Below are 25,435 nucleotides of genomic sequence, written 5' to 3'. Positions count from 1 at the left end.
TTTACACAGGATCTAGAAGAAAAAGCATAGAGCACAACTGAGCCTTTTAATAATTGATTACAGGTGAATTCCCTGCTAGCCAAAATTATTATTCATGAGTTGAGCAGGCTGTGATCATTTGGACGGAGTCCAGCATTCAAGCTTTTACATAACATCAATGAAATGGACTCCTGTGGGTTGAAGAAAAGTGGCATGCCCTAAAACAACTTGGCGGCGCATAGTAGAGAAAGGGAGAAAACCACTAGGGCGGAGAAACTGAAATGATGCTAAGAAAATAAACAAGGACAGGGTGAACTGAAGAGAGGACACTACAGCGCTGTGGGCCACTTGGCCCAAAGAGGATAGATGAGGTAGGTTTGGCGATAACAAGAGCTCCAATAAGAAATACTTAGAAAGGTCTTATTTTTATGTCATAAGTTTATCTGACATCACTTAGTACAAAGTACAGTACTGACCTTAGTACACTGAGGGGACAGTAGTGTTCACTACCAAAGAAAGTGAGCATTTCAAACTTCATATATTTGGCAAACATCTGTTCATCATGGAGAGGGAAACTCTGCAACACCCTCTCATTCCGTGCATGGAAGGTTCCTAGGAGATGCCACTCTCTTGCTGGGTATCTAAAAAGGAATGCAACAAAATGTATGTCAAGCTAAAACAGCTTCATGTACTCCGCAACTATAAAACTACACAACTTATGGTCCGTTCATAGTACGCCGCAATTGCTTTGTGATGCATTGCCGTATTAAAGTTAAATACATTTTAACTTGGAAATTCAACAATTTGCGTTGAGTTGCAGCAAAAAGTAATTGATATATCGGCAATGCAACGCAACACAGAGCAATTGCGGCGGAGTATGAATGGACCTTTAAGCATATGCCAAGCTCAGCTTAGCCTAGATCTCCCCAGCCAAACTACTACCAAGTGCAGGCTCTTACAACTACTCTGTTAGTCTGCAATGCTGAATATTGTTTTATGTATCACTCTTACTCCCTGGACCTGGACCTGTAGTGAAACTTTGTATTGGAGTCTATGGGGAAATTAGTTTTTGTTAATTTCTTTCCCGGTTTAAATAATGGATTAACATTTGCTTGCGCAGAAATTGAGAAAATATCAAACTGGACTGTATATTACAAGTAGGAATATTTTCATGAAAGAGTAAGGCTGCTGTTTTAAAAATTCTGTTAACTTTCCATTCCTCACAACAGCAATCTTTCACTCCAGTTTTCAGAGGGTGTTGAAGGGGAGCCAAATTATGACAGAATATAGTGGGATTTACATGGTAAATGAAATATGTGATGCGATCACACTTAAAATGAGTCCGATGTCGATTGAAATCAAAATCCGGTTTTCAATTTCATTGCATGAGCTATTTTTGGAGCTTCATTTTGCTGAAAAGCCCATCATAATTAGACGTATAGTTCTGGAGATTATGAGCATTTTAGTGTTGCTCAGAACAATAAAATACAAAGAAAGTAGACTACTACAATGGCTATTATCTCAAAATCAGTATTCCCGCCATCCAACTCATTTTGCTTGATCGCATCACATACGACCCATGGAAACAAGTAATATCTCATGTCCAAATATGACATATAACTGTCATCACTTCCTTATAGGAGTGTTCCTTACAACCTTGTAACATCACTATCTTTGTATTGCGACTGTTACAGGAAAATGTTTTTGGAAGTTGGTTCCTGAAACTATATCTCTGCCAATTTCCACTGGTTAAAAACCATCCTATTTTTAGTAAATTGACTACTGCAATATTCAATTTGCATAAATATGGTTTCTGCAATCAGCATATCCATAAATCCTTTCAAATGAGAGTTTATTATTCTTAATACCTATATGCACAGTTGAAAACATGCAGGCGATTTGCTCGCAAATTTCAGAAAATATGTGTGAATGACAAAAAGTACATGCAAGGGTTACTTAATTCATAAAGTCTGTTCAAATTAGCCCTCATCATCAAAAAATTATATAATTATGTATTTGTGATCTTTGCGGTGCCTGAAAATACGAAAATATTTTGGCATGTTTATACTTACCTGTCACTGATAGAGACTCGAAAACTCTCTGGCACAGAAGAAAATAGCTCATAGTTGGCAATCTCTATCTGCTTCACTTGTATAGGCTCACATAGCTCCACTACAAACCTATAGAAAAAGAAAAAGGACAAGTTTAATTAGGGATCCATTTATAGTGACGTGTAGAACATTGCTCAAGATTCTGTTAATAATTAATCCAATTTATTTCAACAACGAAACTTTAAGTTGTTGTTATTTCAATGATAAACCAAATATTTAGTCAGTTTTACATAAAATCTTCTTTAAACATAATTCTGTGACTATTTATTTACATGTATGTTACTATCATCGCAATATTTGAAATTGGCAAGGAAGCAACTTCTCTTAAGGTGGCTGTGTACTCTCAGACATGCATGTAGTAAAAGTGCAATAACTTTGTAATTATTCGCGCAAGACATATAATAGTATACATTTTTATAAAGGCAAGACATCAATAAATCTTAATATAAATACAGATTTGGGGTAAAAACAACAATTATGAAGAAAATCACAAAAAAGTGAGTTTTTGGCAATATTTGTGAGGTACATCATAACAAAAAAACACTCTTTCCAAAATATTTTATTTTGTTTTTGGCTCAATCTTGAGGCTCCATTCCAAAAAGCGGTTTTTTATTTTTTGATATTGGCCTTAGTTTTTGAGATATTGACCATATAAGGCATCAAATTGAACTTTTAAAATTCTGGCGCCTATTTGCACAAAATGATGCCTAAAATCGGAAATAGACCAAAATATAAAAAAATGAGAAAACCGTTTCTTGAGTCGATCATGCTTTTTACGATGATCATATTTGCTTACCTATAGATGCTGTATTTATTGAGTTATCGTGTACCTAAATCGTCATTTTACCGAGAAAATGAACATTGAAATAATGGCCGTTAAAGTTTAAAGTGGTCACATTTTGCCCTTTCATCGAATCTCACATGAGACTGCGGCAGTTTTCGCTTTTCTACCTTATATTATGTGAACATCGGGTAAATCCACAGCCCGTTGAGAAGTTTGAGCGAAATCCATTCATAACTTGATATTCAAATCGAGGAAAAGAACTTGAAAAAACCCACATTTTATCAGCTAAAAGCGGAGCCATTTGACCACTTGAAATTAGTGTTTCCAAAGGATGCGCCACGCATGCAGATAAGCGTCGCGACGCCGTAAGCGTATCTGTGCGTTAACAAATTGCGCGATACGCAGGCGCGATGCGTTGTTGCTTGCAAGCGTGTCATTCCGCTGATACAACAAAGATTTTCTCTCTTTTAAAATTGCAAACACGAATGAAATAGTGAAATAAAATCCATAAAATAGCGCAGTTGGAGTTTATAAATCTGGATTTTCTTTCCTTGTATTTATAAAAAACATAACAAAGTAACAAATATAAAAAAAGCTCAATTTTGCGAAAGAAACAACGTCTTGAGTACACAGCCGCGTTAACCAACATCACAATCAGGACTAAAAATATCTAATTCTAAATGTGGTTAGAGCTGTATGACCTGATTGAATTCCCCCTCCACCCCATCAAAATGGCAATTGGAATCAGGTGAAAGCTCACATTCTTCTCATAAGCAGTGAAGCCTGAAATATGTTTTGTTTAGGTGTTATGAACAAAAATATTGTATTTTGGTGGTTGCCACCCATGAAGTCATGTACTATTCTATGAGCCACTCTGATACACATTTGTGACCAGCACCATCAAAACTCGGAACAAGTCGCCAGGCATGTTTTTGAGTTATAGGCCTTTAAAGATGACATTCCCATAAAAAAGTGGAATTTTGGAATTCTTAATTTCATGGTATTTGACTGTGGGACAAAATGGACTTTTGAATCCTCGAAATTGCTTATTAAAAAGAGGTTTATTTAATCAATAGGCCTAAATAACAGTTGAACTATGATAATCCCTATTCAATCCTGATCTTGTATAAGGCAGGAAACTAATTGTCCCATTATTCAGAGTAGCAATTTGGGAAAAATATCAAGGTATCATTTACAAAATTATCCACATAATATTGGTATTGAAGTATTGATGCTATTTATATAATTTTGGTATCATTTTAAAGCTTCTTGCCTAGTGCTTACATTTGTATTCAAATCATGAAATGTCAAAAATGCGACTTGTTCCGAGTTCTGTCAGAGCGGGTCACATTTGGGCTTATTGAATGATGGGCTTCAATGTGAAGTAAAAAACATGACACCTTATATTTGACAACCCACCTTTAATTTCTATATTTACATTAGATACTTGCTGCAAAAGTGAAGTGGTAGATTGTGTTTCCCATTATGCATTAATGTTAGACATAGCATTCTTGTTTTAGTATTTCCCATTATGCATTAATGTTAGACATAGCATGTTTGTTTTAGTATTTCCCATTTTGCATTAATTTCAGACATAGCATTCTTATTACGGGAACAGCGCAAAAGATTGATGAAGCCCTATAGTAACTATACTATGTCTCGTCTAAAGTTGAGCATAACGCTATGTTAGATTTCCCAATGCAGATTCGAATGAGTGCGTTTATAGATCATATTGTTCCTTATAAATGCCTCCTCCCTATCAAATTCCCCTCATAATTTGTTCCATAAAAAAGAAAACCAAAATGCAGAAATTGTTGTGCCATACTGGTATTTGCTGGCAGTCACAATCGCTAAATTGCTCGGACAAAATGCCAATCATGCACAATTCTCATTTTACTGACAAATGATGTCCATCTGTCATTTTATCAACACAACTGATATACCACATGGTGCATTCCCACAGCTAACATCCTATACAGAGTTCTCTGCTGAACTTTTCATCCTTTTATTCCTCACCGCATGCTGGTTTTGTGGTTAAAATTCCTTAGTTTCACAATACATTTTCATTAATGATTTTGAATAAAGAAAAACTGTGTTGCCTTTGTGTAATAAACTGGTCGAATAATTATTTCATGTAAGCTAATCCTAACTTTAACCCTAACTCTAATTATGTGTAAAATTATACGAAGGAGTATCCAATAAGCCTGTTTCTACCAAAACCTTACAAAATGACAAAACAAAACTAACAGAAACAAGCAAATAATCAAAGAAACAAACTAACAAACATTTGCCCAACAATAAAAAACATTCGAGCTAAATATGTGATGGTTATTCTACATTTAGGTTTATTAGGGTACTGCACCTGTCCCTAATAGTTTTTAAGGTGAGTCCTTGGCCATAGTGGTCAGCGGCTTTCTGTTAAGCACAATGATGTTATTACATCCATGGGCAGGAAAAATCTATTCGTCTTTGGCCCTTGAATATGTTTAAAACAAAACTGTGAATAGGTTTATTGCTTTAAACATGTTCAGGGGCCAAAGACACATAGGAGGTTTTTCCAGCCCATTGACGCAATTGAGCTATGAAAACCTGCAGATTCTCTATAAGACATACTATTACTCATCACTTACTTGATGGTAGCCGTGCATGGATTCAACATGTAAAGATCTGGATTGATATTAAGAATTGCTGACGGGCTTTGCGACTCCTTGTTTGTCGACAACAACTTGGCCCCGCAGTCACTTGATGCGTGGTTCTTGCTGTTTTCTGTCAGGCTGAACTTTGGGCGTACTGGTGGAGATGCCGGCTTCTTGCTTGCTTGACCTGCACAGAAAGTTATATTTATATCATTGAGTTTAAATTTACTGTTATATCAAAAAAAATTAGTGGGAGTAAAATTTGTAATTTGTTAGCCACCAATAACCAGTGTCTTCCCCAGTGCGTATGTGTCAGTGTGCCATTCACAAGTAGCAATAATATTTATTATAATAACCATACCTGAATTAATTTGATAAACAGAATTGATTATTATCAGTAAACTAGTCAAACTGATTGGCAATCATCATCAGTCTGTATCGTATTGGATTTTCTTTACTCATTCTGGAGTTTTTATCTTCTTTCTATTTCTGATGTAAAGCAATACTGTGTAGATTATTTAACAGTATTTTTATATCAGCTACAGTAAAACCACTACACCTCGGATGTAGGTAAAACTGAACATCTTAAACAATAAATTAGCTCAAATTAAAGCAGTGAAGACCTTCACCACTTAATAAATGTTATGCAGTAAACCATACATGCATTGCAGGGGAGAGCAGTCTGAAATGGCCAATTTATGGACAAACTCATAATTGTACAATTTTTAGCTTGCTCACAGTCACATTTTGAATGCATTTTTGATTGGGTTTTTTTCAGTACATTGCTACTTGTACAAACATGCAGTTTATAACCCAGAAGAAAAACAAAATCATTTTAAAGAAAAGACAAAATTAACAATTTTGGCCAAAACTTTGCACTATTACTCATAACAGCTCTATGTTTTTCACAACGTAACAGTAATGGAAAGAAAAGTGCAAATGTTTGTTATTTCTTGGCACAATTTTTTTTTTGCCAAAAATGATGTCACAGATATAAACTTCAATCTCCTATTGTATAAAGCCACCATTCCTTCAGCTAGCTCTTCCATGTGATTGGTCATTTAGCGATCCAGGTATCATTTTGATTTATGTCTATGCCTGCTGCAAGGGGTAGGGATGGGCAAGATGCGGTACATGCATGCCAGGGAAGGACTGCAGGAAGAGCATTTCATCACAGATTATTCTGCTTCTCATCAGCACATACTATTTAAACAAATATGTTGAGCTACATGTCACTGTACTATTAACAAGCTGCTAAAACTAAATGGTTGGCATTTTATTAATGGTGACATATTACATGCATCCCAAAATGTGTAAGAAACAAAACTGTGTGTGATCTATTTCTGTAAAATTTTAAACTATACTCTGTTAAGATCATAATTGGACAACTCGTAACATTTTATATTGATAATACTGTAAAAACTCGATATATAGTAAGCAAATGTGCAAAAAAGCTATCGAGTGCTTTTGAAAACATGAAATTGTAGCAAAGTCTGGCGCTTTACCATCTGCATGAGCTAATGGAGTTGAGACACACATTTGCAAGTTCACTTGTTCGTATAAAACTATGTGTATCGATTCGATGATTTGCTCAACTTTTGTGGATGGGACTATTCATGTTTGCATGTTTTAAAAAAGCTCGATAGGAAGCACATATGCTAACTATCAAGTTGTTACGGTATTTAGAATGTCGTACATGCGGTTGGGCACAATACCAATAATTTTTGCCTATTATGAGTTGAACATTTAAGTATAGTTAAGTCTGATCCCAATAAGACATGCATATTCTATCTGAGGCATTTATAAAGATGGATTATGGGACAAAACATACAGGTGTATGCTTTGGATTAGTGTCTAATATTGTCCATTCTATCACAGAAAATACATATCTATTCCAGTTACCACTTCCAGTTTTGTAAGCTTTATTCATTGACCTCAAATGTTATGATGATGACCCCAGCATATATTTAGGAAATTATGATCAAATATTGACAGAGTAAATCATATTCTTCAAAAAGCTTAATATTATTAACCCTATTTCAAGTATTATTTTTACTGTTGCAGAATACTTGTAATTATCTTTCTTCTTTATTGCATTTTCCTGTGACAGGCTGGCCTACAATACACTACCAGATTCCTGTTGTGGCTGCCTGCACACTGTTGCCAATAGGCTGGTACTGTGCAGTACCAGGGGAGTACCGGTGTAGTACCAGTGCAGTATCACTGCTGGTGGGTCCTGTGTAGAAGCAACATTGGTACTGTGTTCTCTGTGTGTACCTGTGCAGACAGCCATAATAGGAGTCTTGTAGTGTACATATCGTCAGCTTGCTACGCTAATTGCCTAAGTCATTTATACATGTTTCTCATTTTGCAATTCGATTTTCTGAGTAATAAACCCATGATTAATCAAATTTCCAGCCGCATTCTTCAATAACTTGTGGAATATATCAAAAGAGAAGTATTCCACGAGTTAATAAAAATGAGGCTGGAAATTAATTATGGGTTTATTACTCAGAAAATCAAAATTGCAAATGAGAAACATGTAAAATGACTTAGGCAATTAGCGGAGCAGGCTGACAATATGTACACTACAAGACTCCTACATGTGTATTACGGGTGTCTGCACAGGTACACACAGAGTACACAGTACCAATGTTGCTTCTACACAGGACCCACCAGCAGTGATACTGCACTGGTACTATAGTACACCGGTACTCCCCTGGTACTTAGAGAATAAACTATAGGAATTTTTATTTTGCCTATCCTCTACCGTGTGATAGACGACAGGCAGGTCCAATATTTTGAGTAGTGGATGCCGGCGCAGCCGTATCCACTACGATAAAAATATTGGACCTGCCTGTCGCCTATCATAGGTAGAGGATAGGCAAAATAAAAATTCCTATCGCTTATTCTCATTCTTAGTCAGTTAAATATTATTTTAATAACTGTAAACAATTTTTAAAGCAAAAACTAAGTTACCGTCATAAAAACTCCCTCATTATAAAATGAACGAAACTTGTTTACAACTTCACGTATTCTGTTGCGGCTGTACTGCTAAGCGCGTTCGCGATTCCGCAATAGTCTCACGCATCCAGCGCGATACATACGCCAAGCACCTCTACACGCGTGTTACGCATTATCAAGACGCATGATGACGTGGGGTCGTCTACGGCCTGATAGACGGCACCCGAAATCATGCGATTGTCCAATCAGAAATGTGTCTACGAACTAGACCACTCCCACTGACTAAGAATGCACAATACCAGCCTCTTGGCAATTAGCGTAGCAGGCTGACGATATGTGACCAGTTAAATCTGTAGGCTGGACTAGACAGGAAAAATCAAGTTTGAGATAACACTTTCTTATCAGCACTACTTTGTTAAAATTTTATAAATGAAATGAGTCATGATTTTGACTTCATAATTATCATGTTCTTTATTTTTGACTAATGTAAGTTGATATTAAGTTTTCCATCACATTATTTTTTGTTGAATGATGAGCTGATTCTTATTTATTGTCTGACTGTATTGATATGTCAAAACAGGGGTTTGCTTAGATTATTGGTACAGACATTTTGCAACAGATTGAAAAATGATTTGAGTAATATTGGGTTATTTTTTATTTTAAAATTAAAAAGAAAAGTGCAATTTTTGTAATCACCGGGAATGTGATGAGGGAATCCTTCAACTTTCATTATTGACTACATTCTCTACCCTAAGACAAACTGATGAAATCATCAGCGGGGCAAGTTTGACATTTTGAGAGTTTAAATTTTGATATTTCCATTTCAATTTTCAGATAATTGACTATATCATGAAAATAATGAAAGTTTTGGGTGATGGGAAACTTGGAATCAACTTTCATTAGCATTTTCATGCATGATTCCATGTAAACTTGAAAAGCAGTTTGCTAACGTTATTATAATATCATCTCTATTCAGGAAAGAAAGGTAGAAAAACAGAAATCAGTATTAAACAAACCTGACCTAACTACTCAAAACTAATGCTGCAGTTGGAAATGTTGTTATAATAACACACACTATGATGACATACAGCTATGTGAATGAATTTAATTAATGTCTAGCCATAGTCTAGACTAGAGTGTTAGTATAAGAGGCAAGCTAAAGGAATATTACAGATTACTACTAACATAGCCCATTTCAGTTAGTGTGTTATATTTTGAAGATTTAATGTAAGCACCTTTTTGTTAATAATCCGAATGATCACCCATTAAATGTGATGTTTTCCATATCATATTCCGATGAATTTAAAAACGTGAATCAATTGTTCATTAGTGTAGATGTGCAAGGCTGTATCACCACCCATCAGGTTGACTGTTACACTTTTTTGTTAAATATTCCTTTTTTTTTTGTTAATTACCCAAAATACCATCGACTTTATGTACTGTTAGTTGTACTTGTAATTTGCGATTGTGCATAATTTTGACTTCAAGATAATATTAAAATTATGCTTTTCAATGATAATCTTAGGAAATACTGTTGTTACTAACATGAGGTGCTAAGAAGGTGCTCATCGAGCAACTTTTTTCAGTGGATACAGGCGTTTCATAAGTTTTAATTATTATTATTACTGTACTATACACAGTATAGAAAGATTAAATTAATTAATTAATTAATAAATAAATCTAAAATTTGTTTATGTTTTTAAATTGAGTTTAGGGTCAAATATTTATATATATAAAAAATCACTACATTTGCAAAAGGATTTTGTCCGATTCCTAAATTTGGTGCATTTTTGACTAAGTAGTGACTACTACCGTACTGGCTCTAGTATAGTCCCCCCCCCCCCTTTTTAAGTGAAAAATTACCAAAAGTTGTGAGTGGGACTAAATTTAGGGAGTGGGAATGCAAAGTTCAAGGACCATTACAATGCATAAGGTGCATGGGCAGTTACAATAAAGTTCATGAACAATTTTTTGTTCACACGTTCTAGCATTTTTTGGAAAAATGGGGGTGAGACTTTACTCAAAGGTGGAACTATACTCGCGACAATCCGGTATTTTGTTCAAAGAATTGTGGGAGCCTCTTTTAAACACCTGTGCCAATCCCTGAAGTTGTAAGTAAATGCAATATTAGAAAGAGTCTGATCAAATAGATTCAGAAGAAAGATGAGTTGGTTTAAAATGTTCAAGATTCAATGCAAATGCAGTTTTGTTTCTTATCACCAAAGGGATGCAGGAAAGGTTAGTGTGACTGAATCGGTCCAGAATTTGTGTTAACAAGATGCTTTAACGTGGTACTACACCCCTTGATAAATTTGTGACTGTTTTTGCTTTTTCTCAAAAAATAATAACACACTGGTAACAAAAGTTATGTATATGTGACGTGTCATGTCAAAATCAGACACTTTTGGGCAGGTTATAAATTTTGAGGTTTTTACATATCTTCAATATAGAGATATTTTGTTCCATAACGCTATTTTCCCCAATGAAATCGGACATTCCTAAGTAAAGATAATGAGTTCGTAAGTTATGGTATTATAAAATTGGAAATTGAGATATCGGCCTTTAAAAATATTATTGACAATGTTGAGAGTAGGAATAACCTTGAAAAATGTCTCAAAAAATACAAGATGCCAGTTATATTCCGGTCTGAAACTATCAAGCAATATTTTTAACATTAATAACATCACAAATTAGCAACAAACCCAAAGTGTGAAAAAATCACCCAGGGCAGATTTTTGGCTATTTCTCCATTATAGAGGAATCCAGTTACTACACTGGAATTTCAGTGACTCAAGACAAGCAGTATGTTATTTACAATGTATGATAAGAAAAGAGGTACTGCGAGAATGTACCTCATTTCTTAACATTGTGAACCACTTGTCTTGAATCACTGAAATTTCAGTGAAGTAATTGGATTCCTTGTCCCTATAATATACCTAACTTTTGTAACCAATGTGTAGTTATTTTGTAATAAAATTGCAAATTTGTCACAAAATTTATCAGGGGTACCACCTTAATATGAATCTCACCTTGATTTTGTTCCAGCGATGCCAACCGTGCTGGATGTAATGATAAGTGCAATACAACAAACAATGGACGGTCATACTTAGTAGCAGCTACCAAAATTTTAACACTTTCCTTTTCTTTCTTTTCTAAAATTTTGTAATTTTAATACCTTTGAACATGCTGCATATTTGCTCAGCTGAAGATGTGCCACACTTTGTCTGTTACATATAAATTAAAGGTACGCAAGGTGGAAGAACTGTTTTTTCCATATCTAACCCGGCTGAATTATTCACTGTCTGATGCCTAGGGCAGGGTGTACCAGCAATCGGGTGTTACCTGGATCGGAACTGGCAGTGAGGTCTTTTTAATGAACTGTCAATTCAAATACAGTAGTAGAGAGCAAATAATTGTTGCACCTTTTGCATCAGATTCAAACGACCTTAAGCACCCAAAACATTTTCAAGCCATTCTGCTTAGAGCAAGGTGTGAAGTATATCCATATGCATATATAAACCAAGACTTATGAAAGGACTTTCAACTGCACCACAGACAAAATATGTCTGTCGTTTCTTTGTGGACATTGTTAACACAAGGTCTCCTACACAAAGTTAATCAGCTGAAGCAAAATGCAACACAACTAAAAAGAAATCTCAAAAATATAATAGTGCTGTGAGTATTTATAGGCATAGACCTTGGAAGCTTTAGGTAACTAAACTACAAAATAGCAAAAGCTAAAACATTTACTGAATAATAAATTCATTTCAAACTACTACATACTAATACTATTGCAATACATGGATTGTTGGGTATTTTATGAGCATATACGTTGGTTAACAGATTTTTAGGTACATTACATATATAATATCAGTGCTGGTATAATACTGCAACTTCTAATTTGCTATAGAACTTCATGCTACTTACAACTGATCTATTTCAAAAAGCAAATTATGATTTAAACCAAATGCTTATAATGACACACATTAATTTTTACCTTGCTCTCGTTTCTTTAGTTCCTCTTCTTGCAGCATTTTCTCCTTCCATTCATCAAATGATGGCATCTCCTCTTCCACAGGTGGGTTTTGTGGTTTTCTCTTCCGTTGTTTTTCCATCCCCTTCTCCAGGTTTTCCATCCCCTTCCCCAATAAAAATTTGTTCACCATCTTTGATTTCCTCATCTTCATGCTTTACTTCTTTCTCATCCTCTGGTTGGTCTTGTCCCACACCCCCTGAGTCATCAATTGGTGATTGTTTCTCATCTACTGTAGGTGGTTTTGTATCCTCTTCTTTAACCTCAGGGGGCTCCTGATGGGAAAATAAAGATTGTAACTAGCTTGGAAGTATTTATTACGCATTAAGATTCTTAATGTTAATGAGTTGGAATATACACATAGTTTTAATGATTTTATATTTTGTGAATATGTTTAAATGAAATATATGCATGTTACAGAGAACGAGAGAAAGAAAGAAAGAAAGAAAGAGAGAATGAAAGTGAGAAAGAAGGAAAGAAAGAAAGAAAGAAAGAAAGAAAGAAAGAAAAGAAAGAAAGAAAGAAAGAAAGAAAGAAAGAAAGAAAGAAAGAAAGAAAGAAAGAAAGAAAGAAAGAAGAAAGAAGAAGGAAGGAAGGAAGGAAGGAAGGAAGGAAGGAAGGAAGGAAAGAAAGAAAGAAAGAAAGAAAGAAAGAAAGAAAGAAAGAAAGAAAGAAAGAAAGAATGAAAGAAAAGAAAAGAAAAAAGAAGCAAACAAACAAAGAAGAAGAGGGAAAAAGAACACAGAAAAGGAAATAGAAAGAAAACAAAAATATGGAAAAGGAAAGGAAAAAAAGAAAGAGGGGAAAAGAAGAGAAAGAGAAAAAAGAGAAAGAAAGAATAAGAACACATAAGGGATGAAAATGAAAGAACAAAAGAATGAAAAAAAGAACCAAAACGAAAGCACAAAAGAAAGAAAAAAACAATGAAACAAACAACCCAACATATAAGGAGAAAGTGTATTACCTGTCCTTCTTGATCAATTGCATCTAATTTATCATCCTTCTTTGGCACACCCTGTTCATCACCTCTATCCTCTTCTACTTTGTTACTCTCTGTTCCTACCAACACTGGGGCATCGGCTCTGGACTCTTGCTTGGTTTCCGTCACGGTTTTGTTTTCTGATGAATGTATTTCTGTGGATGGTGCTGTGGCCGGAGCAGCTACTGGTAATGGCTCTGGTGGAATGTTGGGCGGGTTTGTAGTACTAGTAGTTGGAATTTGCTCTACAGCTGTGGGGTTTTTGCTAGAAAAATGTAGTAAAAAATATAATTAAACGGTTTTGCATAATATGAAAAGAGAATTTAATGTGCAAATCAAATGAATACCCAGGCGGGTAGAAATCTACATTGTTTAAGGGACGTACTGAGTCATAGTAATAAATAAATCTGTGAATATTATAAAATGTACAATATGATTGATCAAGAGGGAAATCAAGTGGTGACTGGCATTGTTCCATGCCCGTAATGTGGCTTGTTGAGGATAAAAATTGTGGAGTCAGGCTGCAATTTTTGTCCAAAAGCATCGCACATCATGTCATACAAAGATACATAGAAAATACTGAATGGCAATCTGCAAATAAAATCAAGCTGAATTTCACTCAAAATCTATATGTTTACCTAATATTTTACCATCTTTTCTTGTTTTTACCTTCAGGTGTCACAATTTAGCAGTATTTAGCCTTGTTTTCTGTTGTAAATATCAGATTATGTGTGCAACAACCATCCTAAATTTTAGCCATGGTGTTTCTAGTATTCCTCAATATTTTTAACATCCCTAAAAACATGCAAAAAAGTGAGGCTTGGTAAGCCCAAAGTGAGTCCTGGTTCAAGGTAAATTCAGGTGAACCAGGACTCAACTTTTTTTTCCAAAACTGAGTCGTCCTGGTAGCTGTTAACTTCACCCTGTTAATACTACTGCTACATGTATGCCTGGGTGTGTATCACCAAAACAGTTAGCTGTTTAAATGTCAACTTTGGCTGTCAATAAAAGGCACTTCAAATTAATTCATGCATTTCAAAACCAAATCACTTTACACAGTGACTTGGCAAAAAATAACAAACTGCATAAAATATTGGTTGGCTCATATGAATTTTCTGTGAATGTGTCAACAGTTGTCGGAGAAGAGAATTCATTACACATGCATGCCATAAATGTGTATGTATTTCACAAAACTTATTTCATATTATGTGACACGTTCATAAATAAGTCCATATAACACTGTCTATGCAAGCTCCTACAAAAAAGGCAACTTTCAGTAATATCAGTAGGCCCATAAAACACTGCCTATGCGTGCCGCACTCCTATATTAAAGGTAACTTTCAGTAGTGGTTTACTCAATCAGGAACCTAAAGATCATCAAAAATAAAAGTTTTGCATTTTTATAACAAATATATATGTATTTCCAGGAAGCAATTGATAAAACTTAAGGGAATGTAATTTTCTTCGGAAGGGGGGTCATGAATATGTCAGTGACTGGAGTCAATTTTTATGACCACCTATCACGAGCTAAAAATCTTAAACGATCCCCCCCATCTCAGTTCAAAAAATTTTAAGATCCCCTCCCGTCCACACCGACTCAAGACAAATTACTCATTGTTTGAACTAAGGCACAGAGCACACAAAAATTTCTATTTTAAGCATACAGAAAGTGATCATAAGTGTTAAAGAATATGCACATAGCATGCAAAAATGTTGCATATAACCATCCTTCATGATATAACTAAATATTCCAGACACAATTTGATTGTAAATTAACATAATGCACGCAAAGTGCATGGACATTTAGTAATAGTATAACCCCCATATTTTTACAAAATGTAATAAAAATTCTATTCTTACTTTGATTTTTTAAATGAAGGATAATGTTATTCAACAATCTTCATATGCAACAATAGTATTTTTGCACCACAGATGCATTATAATAATCTAATTTCGGAACTGCTTGTTTTTAAAATCTATTTACAGCGATTCCACCCGATTTAATTGTTATCGTAGAGATAATAACAATGCAAGAGGCAGACCTTAACAGCATGCAGTCTGTGTTCTTTTGTATTTCTGCATTGTTACAATCAAATGTTATGGGCCAATGAACTCGCACTATACTTTGACAATGTGAAACTCCCTAATTTTGATGTAAACAATAATGCTTGTCAATATTCATGAAAGGAATTGAGCAAAAAATTGCCCAAATAATAATATTTGTTTTTAAAAACATAGGATAACCTTGAATTCTTTTGAATTGAGGAACTCGCATTTCTAATGTTTAGAATAAAAACCTCAGTTTTTTGAAGTATAAATGTTTTACATGTAGAATGTGTGAACCACATTGAAATTAAAAGTAATATAAATTTCCTTCCTATCCTAAATCTAGTGTTGCATGTCATTTTTAAAGGAGTAATCATTTAAAAATGATCACTTCATGTGATGACAGAATCACTAATGCAATCAATGCAATAAAAATAAGGCTTTTGTGAATACTATGTTGTAAAATTAATCAAATCTGCCTTTTTATTCTCATGCCACTAATAATAGAATTCTGTCATTTGTACATATATTATATTAAATCGAGGCAGTTCAATGAGTTTGAGTGAGTTTATGACTATAACTACTCATGCATATCCTGCATGTACACACATTGCACATGCATGTGAACAACTTAACATGCATGCTCCAACTTAAAAAAACACCAATGTAAATTGTGACAACATTTTACAAGTACTATTATTCCAGTTTAGAGATCTATTCAAGATCCTAAAAAACTAGATATCTTTTCAAGAACTCACAAAACCAATTCAATGGATGATATGCTTCAATACTCATCTCTGACATCACTTGGTTCTCTGACCTACAATATTTTTAAACCAAAAATTCACATCACCAAAAGAGCTACAATTAATAGTACTAACTCACCTGTCACCTTGGTGCGTATCATCAACAGATCCAGCATCCCCTTCCTCCTCCTCATTTCCTCCCAGGATATCTCCTGCTGACACCACATCTTCCAGTCCCAACCCATTCTGTCCCTCATCTTGTCCTGTCTGTCCCTTGGTATCAACCTCCAAGCTGTCTTGATTATTAGAACTGCGAAAGATAAAATTATCAACAGGAATGGTTGTAGAGCAGATCCAACATAATAGAGCCAATGCATTCAGCCACATTACTGCCGACCAGGAGACAACTAAACAATGCTAAATGTTCCACTGGATGTTAACTGAGTAAATTTGTCCTTCTCATTCAGCTTACATGATTACATAATAACAAAAATACAATTGCATAATATTATCACCAAAACACACTGATCAAGGTGAGGTGTTTGTGGTATGTCTGCATATAATACATCATATATACACATAGGTATACTATCAAGTCCCGGTATCAAGTATCATATGGCCAATATATCATTCCGACAGGTTTGTTAAATGGACAACATTTGCACCAAATTGCAGCAAATGTACACGTCATGACAGATAATGAATTTGTGTGTTACAACAGGAAAAACAAACAAACGAAAGTCCCGGTTCTACTCAGTTGACAGAGAGGTAGGTTAAGTTTACACACATTTCACGCTGCATCCGCTTACTATAAAAAACTAGTACAAGCCTGTCTACAGCTGACCTAGCATGTAAACAAAAGCACATGGCGATACGCTTGATATAGCTCACTACCATGATAGTTACACGTCAGGTTACACGTGTCCTAAACTTCATAATAAACTTATATTATGAATTATGTAAGATTTGGGTTTATTCAATGTCCAGGGAAGTTTGTGAATTCATTTTCGGTCTGATTTTTTTTTTTTTTTTAAACAGTCCAATTTTGCCTCTTTGTACTTGTTGTAGCCAAAACGAAATGCCTAAATTTGTCAAATCGATTTGGGAAAAATTTAAAGACTCTACCAACTTTTGACTTTGTAATTTTGACTTAGGCATATTTCTCTCAACGTGCGAAATTGGTACCGGTACCGTGTATAGAAGATATACATTTTATTCCTCAAAAGACCTAACAATTTTAGGTCTTTTGGGGAAAAAAATGTCTATCTTCAATGCGGATGGTCATAATTTTCAAATGATAAATATACATAGCGGAAAGGTCTTGGTGTTAGGTAATGTTGGAGGTCTGTCCGTTCAGACACGTTGTCAATTTCTTTTTTATTTTTTATATAAAGAAACACCTCCATTTTTGTAACAGTGTGCCCAGATCAACAGCCTCAATGCCTCATCCCCCTCACTTTATCCTATGGAAATTTGGGCATTAGCAGAAAACAATGTTCATATCTTTGGAACTAAATGTTCAATTCCAATGGGGTTTTCTGCCAAATGTAGCTTTGCAATGCTTGTTACAATCCAATAATAAACTGAAAATAAGAATATGACTGACTTCAGACTGATTTGGCTTGATCACACCACATATGACAAATTCTAATCTATAATTTCCCACCTTTAACTTTTAAGCCATTTTCTAAAATAAATTAAATATTTGTACTCCTTCATGGGGAACACTGATAGACCCTTTAACCAACAGACATGCATACTATACTTTAAAGCTGAATAAAGCTTGCATTTTATATTTTGTATATAGACACATTAATATTGTGACACTAACAGACATCGATCATTAGTCGCTGTAGATGGTTGCCAACGATGGTTTCTATAGTAACCATTGGAACTTTAATGGAAGGTGCATTTATCTGAGCATTTAATGAATTTGGCCATAGATAATTTAGAATCTTGATTGTATTATATTATATTTGCATTTATCATAATAGGGCCTATTGGAAAGTAAGCTAAATTCACTGATAAAACACATAATCAATTCTATTCAAATTCTGTAAATAAAAAAAGAAGAAAACTCTCACCCCCAGACAGCAAAGTATGTTAGATACACTAAGCCTTTAAAAAATTGCATTTCCCTTAGAGCTCCAAAATCTGGTGTATCCTTTGTGTAAGAGAATACCAAACAAATCCCAACTCTAATCCTAACCCTAACCTTTATCCTAAACTCTAACCCTAACCCTTACCCTAACCCTAACCCTAAATCCTAATCCTAACCCTAATCCTAACCCTAATCCTATTAGTATTTCGTGCTCTCTTACATTAAGGATTAGCCATGTTAACCCAAAGTGTTCTTAGATTTTTTTTGCCACAAAATAACATGGTAAACAATGATTTATAGGGTTTTTTAGGCTTACTTTTGTTACATTTTCACAACTTTTTTGAGTGTTTTATACCAAACATACATGTAAATACAAATCTGTTTTTTAGGCCCTATGTGCATGTTACAGATGTGAGCCCATCCCACACCCCACCCCACATACACATATGACCTATTCCTATCCACAAGCCACAACCCCTAATATATAAATATCAAAATAAAATAATACAATGAATGGTTTCACTGAACAAAACAACCTCTGCAAGCAGACATGTTTCTTTTTGCCACAGTCATTTCCTTTAGAATGAAATGATAAATGCTTGCATCCATGTGTGAATCTATATAGACAGCACATTTTCAATTCAAAGACCATGAGACAATAATGGCAAATCTGAAAGGTAAAGCATTGTTATTGTTAACATGTGATATTTAAATATACAGGCGTGTAAGCAGGATTTGTTTTTGACGGGAGAGCAATATCATGGGGGGGGTGTCTGAGGAACACGGAAGGCTACTAGTACTAGCGAGGGTGACCTACATGTAGAGCAAGTTGAGTAATGGCCCTGAAGGGGCCATTCGGGGAATTGTCTGAGGGGTCAAATATTGTGAGAAGTATTTGCTCACATTTTTTAAAACAATAAGGGAAAAGATTCACTGGATTTTTCAGTATCAAAAGGGGTTAATAACGGCGTTTCACTTGTTGCTTGAGAAATTGCCCAAAATAATACACTTGTATTGAGATGTTGGTGCACCCCCCCCCCCCCATAAGGCTTGTGCATTACACACATCAACATCTCAGTATACATACACATGCATTGTACCATTTTACTCACAACAAGAAAGAAATATCCTGCTAAACCTGTAAATATTTATTTATTATTTATTTGTGCTTTCATTATATGGTAGCCCCGGCAGTGACAAAGCACTTTTCAATCTAGATCTGCATTCAGTAAAATGCTGACTGAAACTATTTTCAGATTTAAAGGTTCAGATTTTTAAATTATCTCACCATCTGTGGTTCCAACATATATGCAATGTACAAGACATGTACATGTGACTGTACTATTGAACTCTCTCCTTCCAATGCATCCCACATGTATTCAGTTAAATGTCTCTTAGCTTTTCTGTGCATAACTAGTCCGACGAATAGGACCTGTTTTTTCTCAGTTACCAACTACAGTACTTATCACTGCTCATGCAGGCTCTGATTGCTCAAGAAAGATTGACCGCGAAAGTCCACTAACCGCCCCATCGGACGGCGCGGTCACTGGACTTTCGCAATTCGTCTTTCTTGCGCCATATGAGATAGTGGTCATAGTCTGAGCTGAACATTGTCTAGTAAATAAGAAAAAAAAAAAGGTCCTACACGTCGGACTATGCATAAAGCACTACAGAGTAGGGTAGCCCAGAATAAAATGCACAAAAAAAAAGGTTTTCTCAGGAGACTGGCGGAAAAGTTTGTACAATTTGAATTTTAGAGCATTAGATTGTTTCACTAGTATGAGCTAGTACTAGTACTAGGCCAAAAAAAAATTGTTTGTTTGTCCATAGAGGCTTATGAAACAGTTGGGTCGGTAGGTCGGATTTTTTTTTTTTTTACAGATATTGCACTTGAAACTGACAATTTGAAGACTGGTAAATAAGTCAAAACACACAGCACTTCACTGGTTTAACTCTTGAGATGGTTCTGCATGTTATACTGTTAAAAAATTCCAAAAAAAAAGAAAAAAAGACACAGTCGGGACCAGGGTACACGGTCGGTCGGACGTGGACAAACAAACAATTTGGGGGGGCCCTATGTTCTGAGAACAAGGGAAAAACTGACAATTCAGTACCAAAAAAGAAGTGAGCCAAAGCACCACCAAAACTTTTTATGTAGCCTTATTTACATGTAGGCCTATAGTAAGGTAATAAAAATCACTTGTGTACAGCTTTGTTGTTTTTCCATATTTTCCTGAGACAAACCTTCAGTATTTAGTGTAAAATAACCAAATTTATCAGTAACTGAATATGAAATATTAAAACAGGTCTTTTCTAATAACACATCATAATGTACACATGGAAAAAAGTGAATGTAATTTTTATTATTTACGCATGGTCAATATCAGGTGTTTTATTAACAATGATGAAGCAGAATTTTGTGTTTAATTTTTGCAATTTAATAAGGATACCATGAGACTACATGAAATTGCTTCCCACTCTCTTTCTCTTCTTAATTATCATTACATACAGTGGCGTAGATTTCTTTTTGACATTGGGGGGGATGAAGTTGGAAAAAAATCTTGAAGTATAGTCAATCCAGCACCCTTTAGCGACAGAATTAGTTTATGATATAAAAGCGCGCGAAGCGTGGGAAAATTTTTGCTATTTTGAAGCTAAACTGATGAAATATGGTGTAAAAGTAGATTAAATGCGCGCGAAGCACGCGAAAATTTGCACTTTTGGGGCTAAAATGGGTAAATATGAGGTTAATTTGGTCAGAAACCCATTATCAGGCATCAACATTGGGGGGGGGGGATGATTGTATGGACCATCCCCCTGGCAAAATATTGGGGGATAAATCCCCATCCCCCTATGATTACATATTTTCTCTATAGATGCTATTCTCCATTCCATTTAGAGAAAATGATTTGGGGGTGGTAGGGGGCTTGTACTCCGATGCGGATATCATGCACATGCAAGGGATTTCAAAATGAACCCAAAACAATTATTTTCCCAGGGCTTCAATATGCATTTTGCTACCCTAAAAACAGTGGAAAACAATCATTATTTTCCAATTTTTGGCTGTTTCGGGTTCGAGGTCCATATAATTTATATGTTGAATTTCTGCTGCCAGCTTTTCATTATATAGGATGCAATAAATTTACAGCCCCGCAATTTTGAAATATACACTGACTATAAAATACATCTTATTTCTTTTAAAATTGTAAACAATAAAACCACTGGAATAACCATGACTATCAATATAGCCTAGGATTGTGCAACTGTAAGAATGACATTTATATGCTAGCTCTGTTTCATATTAAAAACCAAAGGTCAGTTATTTCCATTGAATTTGCTAAAAATATCAAGTACATGTTTGGTAAAATCGTGAAATCAGAAATATAGACTTAAAAGCGTGTAGACATTTAAATATCCCATTTTTGTTAGCTATTCAGTGGCAAAAATCTTTACAATATCCCTTCAAATCAATGAATCTTCACCTTACATTTTACATTGTTATTAAGGCTGGCATTTTCGTCGGGTAAACGGGTACCGCCGAGATTACATTACCCGGTAGGAAATACTTTTTTGAAGTTTTTTATTTTTTCGGTTTTGTAGTGTCCTGGATTCTAGACCTAAATGCTAGGATCATTCATGGTTGACCTAAAAAAAAAAAAAAAAAAGAAAAAATTTCAAGATGTTTTGTATTTTTAATATGAAAATTGATAATTTGTATTCATGTCATAGTCTATTAATGATTTCAAAATGCATTCAATTTTTTTTTTTTTTTTTTTAGGTCAACCATGAATGATCCTGGCATTTAGGTCTAGGTCCAGAGATTTTTTTTGCAATTTGGTACCGGTTACCCGCCGAAAATTTTATGGGTACCGGTACAAAATTACCCGAAAATGCCAGGCCTAATTGTTATCAAATTAAAGTTCATCTCACGACGCGACGTACATGATGTGTATAGGCTACATAAAATAACTAAATTGACCAAAGTTGATGCAACTTTAGTGGAACACCATAAATCAGGAAGTGGATAAATTGTGATGTGGTATATATCAAAAAAAGTGTTTTACATCAGGGGTCGATTTAGAAAATAAAATTTACACGCACAACTCTGATTTTGTCCTCAAAATTGGCTGAATAACACAAAATTTTGCATGCACAGGCAAAATTCTACATGCACAGAGGGCAGAACCAAAGTTACATGCATTTGTGCATGTAAAACCCCTCTAAATCGAACCCTGTTTTACATATCTTCAATATAGAGATATTTTGCTCCACAACGCCGTTTTCCCCAATGAAATCGGACATTCCTAATCGAAATTGAGTTTGTAAGTTATGGTATTATAAAATTGGAAATTGAGATATCGGCCTTTAGAAATATTATTGACAATGTAAGAGTAGGAAATTGCCTTGAAAAATGTCTCAAACTAGAATTACGCGGTTCATAATTAAGGTGGCCCCACAAAACTATACACCATGAACATGAGGCCACCATATACTATCACAATACCAAGTTTGAAGTTGATCGCTAATTGCGTTGAAGCGGGAGAGTGGATTAATGGAAATGAAAGCAAAATATGAAAATGAGGTCATTAATATTCATAAATATGCAAATAAAATAAATAATAAAATGACACAAAACTATTTCAGCACATCAGGCCACCATATCCTATCACCGTACCAAGTTTGAATTTGATCGGTGATTGCGTTTAAGCTGCAGAGTGGATTAATGACAATGTAGGCCAAATATGCAAATGAGCTCATTAATATTCATAGGTATGCAAAATTTGCTTCCGCCCGGACAGCCAAACAAACAAAGAAAAAAACAAACAGAGAAGCAAACAACCATCTGGGCGATAACATATGCCCCACATATATGTGGGGGCCAAAAATCAATGAAATACAGTCACTACTGGTTTACTTCTCGTAAGTTATACATTAATCACAAATTACTTCAGCAATCATGACGCACAAAAAAAATGCCATTTTTAAGTTAAGGGCCCGGGGTACTACACCCCTGCCCAATTTTTTGCCTATTTTTGCATTTTTCTCAAAAATGATAGCGCATTGGTGACAAGTAAGATACTACAACAGCCAACTACTGCACTGGAAATTTTATTTTAGCACAGCCAATAGTTGTGGAGTTACAGTCAAAAATGAGGGAAAACCAATATTTGATCAATAAATCAATAACTACTTGCCTTGAGTTGCTGAATTTTCAGTGCAGTAGTTGTAGTCTTTGCCCCTATAATAAACATATTTACCTGTAACCAATGCGCTATAATTTTTGAGAAAAATGCAAAAATAGGCACAAAATTGGCCAGGGGTATAGTACCCCCTTAACCTACATGCTATGCTATATCAGCTTCTGCATTTCGGTCACTTTAAGTTAAATATGTGGGGCCATTTATTAGAGAGGACATTTAGTAGTAATACGGTACATAAAAAGCAAGCTGTTACTACCATTGCTACCTTATGACATCATTCTACCATCTGACAGGAAATGACTTCCAAACAACATTATTTAGGCTTAAATATTGTACAATCAATTGAATGCGGCAAAATGTTTCTACTTAGAATGTTTTGTTTTTAAGTTTTGAATTGGTTTAGGCATTCCTGATAACTCTCTCAGGTGGCATAACTTGATTATCTATGCACACACTTTATTATGCATTCTACTTTCCAGAATAAATTTCACATGAAGCCCAAAGTCCCACAAATACACAAACATAACAGTATTGCAACTTCAAATTTATAAAACTTTTCTGCAAAATCAAGTTGCTTGGATAAGGAACAATGTTACATGTATGTACAACTGTTGGCAGTAGCATACGAGAGGGCCAGAGGGAGACTAAAACATCAACCAAAATTGTGGTCCCATTTTTGGCCTATTAGGAATTATTAGGCTTTTACCAATATGCCGAAAAGTAGACCCATGTTATAGAACCATGATATAGTTGATCTGCCTGGTCTATGTTTTGCGTGTTAAAATAAAGTATGGGACTTCAATTTTTAATTTGTGATACTTCTGGCGAGATGTCACAAGACAATCCAAGTAAAAATATTGGTATTAATCCGCCAATTACAAACTGATCACACTATAAGTGTAAATAATTATGATTATGGGCCAAAGAGTGCAATATTGTAAATTTCCATGCTCAACATGGGCTTGTGCATTTACTTCTACAGGCTTAAATAATCTGCAAGAATTTCTTTAAATTCATAAATCAGTTTAGTTGAATCTCTACTGCAAGAATGGATTTTCGGATTCACACCAAATTTCTGAGCCTGCCCTGCTAAAGTCATACTTGGAGCAGGTCATCGGAAATACTACATAGTACATACATGTATACTAAACATGCTATGTTGAAATGAAGCAAACCGGTCAGCAAAAGTTTTGCTAAATGCCCCATTGAACCCTAATCAGGGACTACATTTTGAAGAGAGCGAGAGCAATCGCTCTTTACTGCTCTCCTTAAATTTGACATAGGAGAGTGATTTTTAGCTCTCCTTAGTTGACCATTCTCTCCTTACAATCTATTATGAATGCTCTGAACAGCTCACCTTAAGTTTCCAGAAGAGCTATTTACAATGTAATGCTCTCCTGCCTATTCCAAAAGACAGTATTTTGCCTAATACACCACTACCTGTTGGAAATTTGTTAGCTTCTACCAAAAAGATTTGACAATGCCTCATCCACAGAAAAGTTCATGTTTTATTTTCAAACTATAATGTTTTTAAAATATGAAAATGATGAGTTTATTTACCTTTGAGCCTGCTCTAGTGTGACATCTTCTTGACTTATTTCTGGTGATGAGGATATCCCTGTAGAGTCTTGAGCTAAATGTCTTGTGTCATCCTGTTGACTTGAGACAGTGTTTCCTGATGCAGCAGCAATACGCTTTCCCTCCGAGTCCTGGAGCAATGTAGACATGAACATGTAGATTAGATTTATTTTTAGCACAAGTCTAACCATTTTGAAAATATTTACATGTGTACACATAATTATGTCAATTTTTCCCATTATGTATAGCACCCTAGTGTATGTTCCAACATTCATTT

The 25,435-nt window shown here is 35.0% G+C and overlaps 1 protein-coding gene across 5 annotated transcripts in view; it reads right to left on the bottom strand.

The window, feature by feature from the left end:
• LOC140137850 (SUN domain-containing ossification factor-like) overlaps positions 1-25,435 on the bottom strand; it is a 38,625-nt gene that overhangs the window by 3,608 nt on the left and 9,582 nt on the right. For 2 of the 5 annotated variants that reach the window (XM_072159643.1, XM_072159644.1), the window contains exons 1-5: positions 12,472-12,779; positions 11,504-11,533; positions 5,505-5,697; positions 2,052-2,159; positions 456-620 (exon numbers count right to left, since the gene is read on the bottom strand). In XM_072159643.1, the coding sequence (XP_072015744.1) occupies positions 456-620; positions 2,052-2,159; positions 5,505-5,697; positions 11,504-11,533; positions 12,472-12,661 (686 nt within the window). In that variant the 5' untranslated portion in view covers positions 12,662-12,779. Of the gene's footprint in view, positions 1-455; positions 621-2,051; positions 2,160-5,504; positions 5,698-11,503; positions 11,534-12,471; positions 12,783-13,471; positions 13,752-16,417; positions 16,589-25,140; positions 25,290-25,435 lie in introns of those variants that run through there. The other 3 variants (XM_072159646.1, XM_072159647.1, XM_072159645.1) reach the window with 3 other exon arrangements.

The sequence above is a fragment of the Amphiura filiformis genome, chromosome 17, assembly GCF_039555335.1.
Source record: "Amphiura filiformis chromosome 17, Afil_fr2py, whole genome shotgun sequence".
NCBI classification, from domain to species: domain Eukaryota; kingdom Metazoa; phylum Echinodermata; class Ophiuroidea; order Amphilepidida; family Amphiuridae; genus Amphiura; species Amphiura filiformis.
Note: the sequence above shows the minus strand (reverse complement) of the source record. Positions and strands in the feature narration are given on the sequence as shown.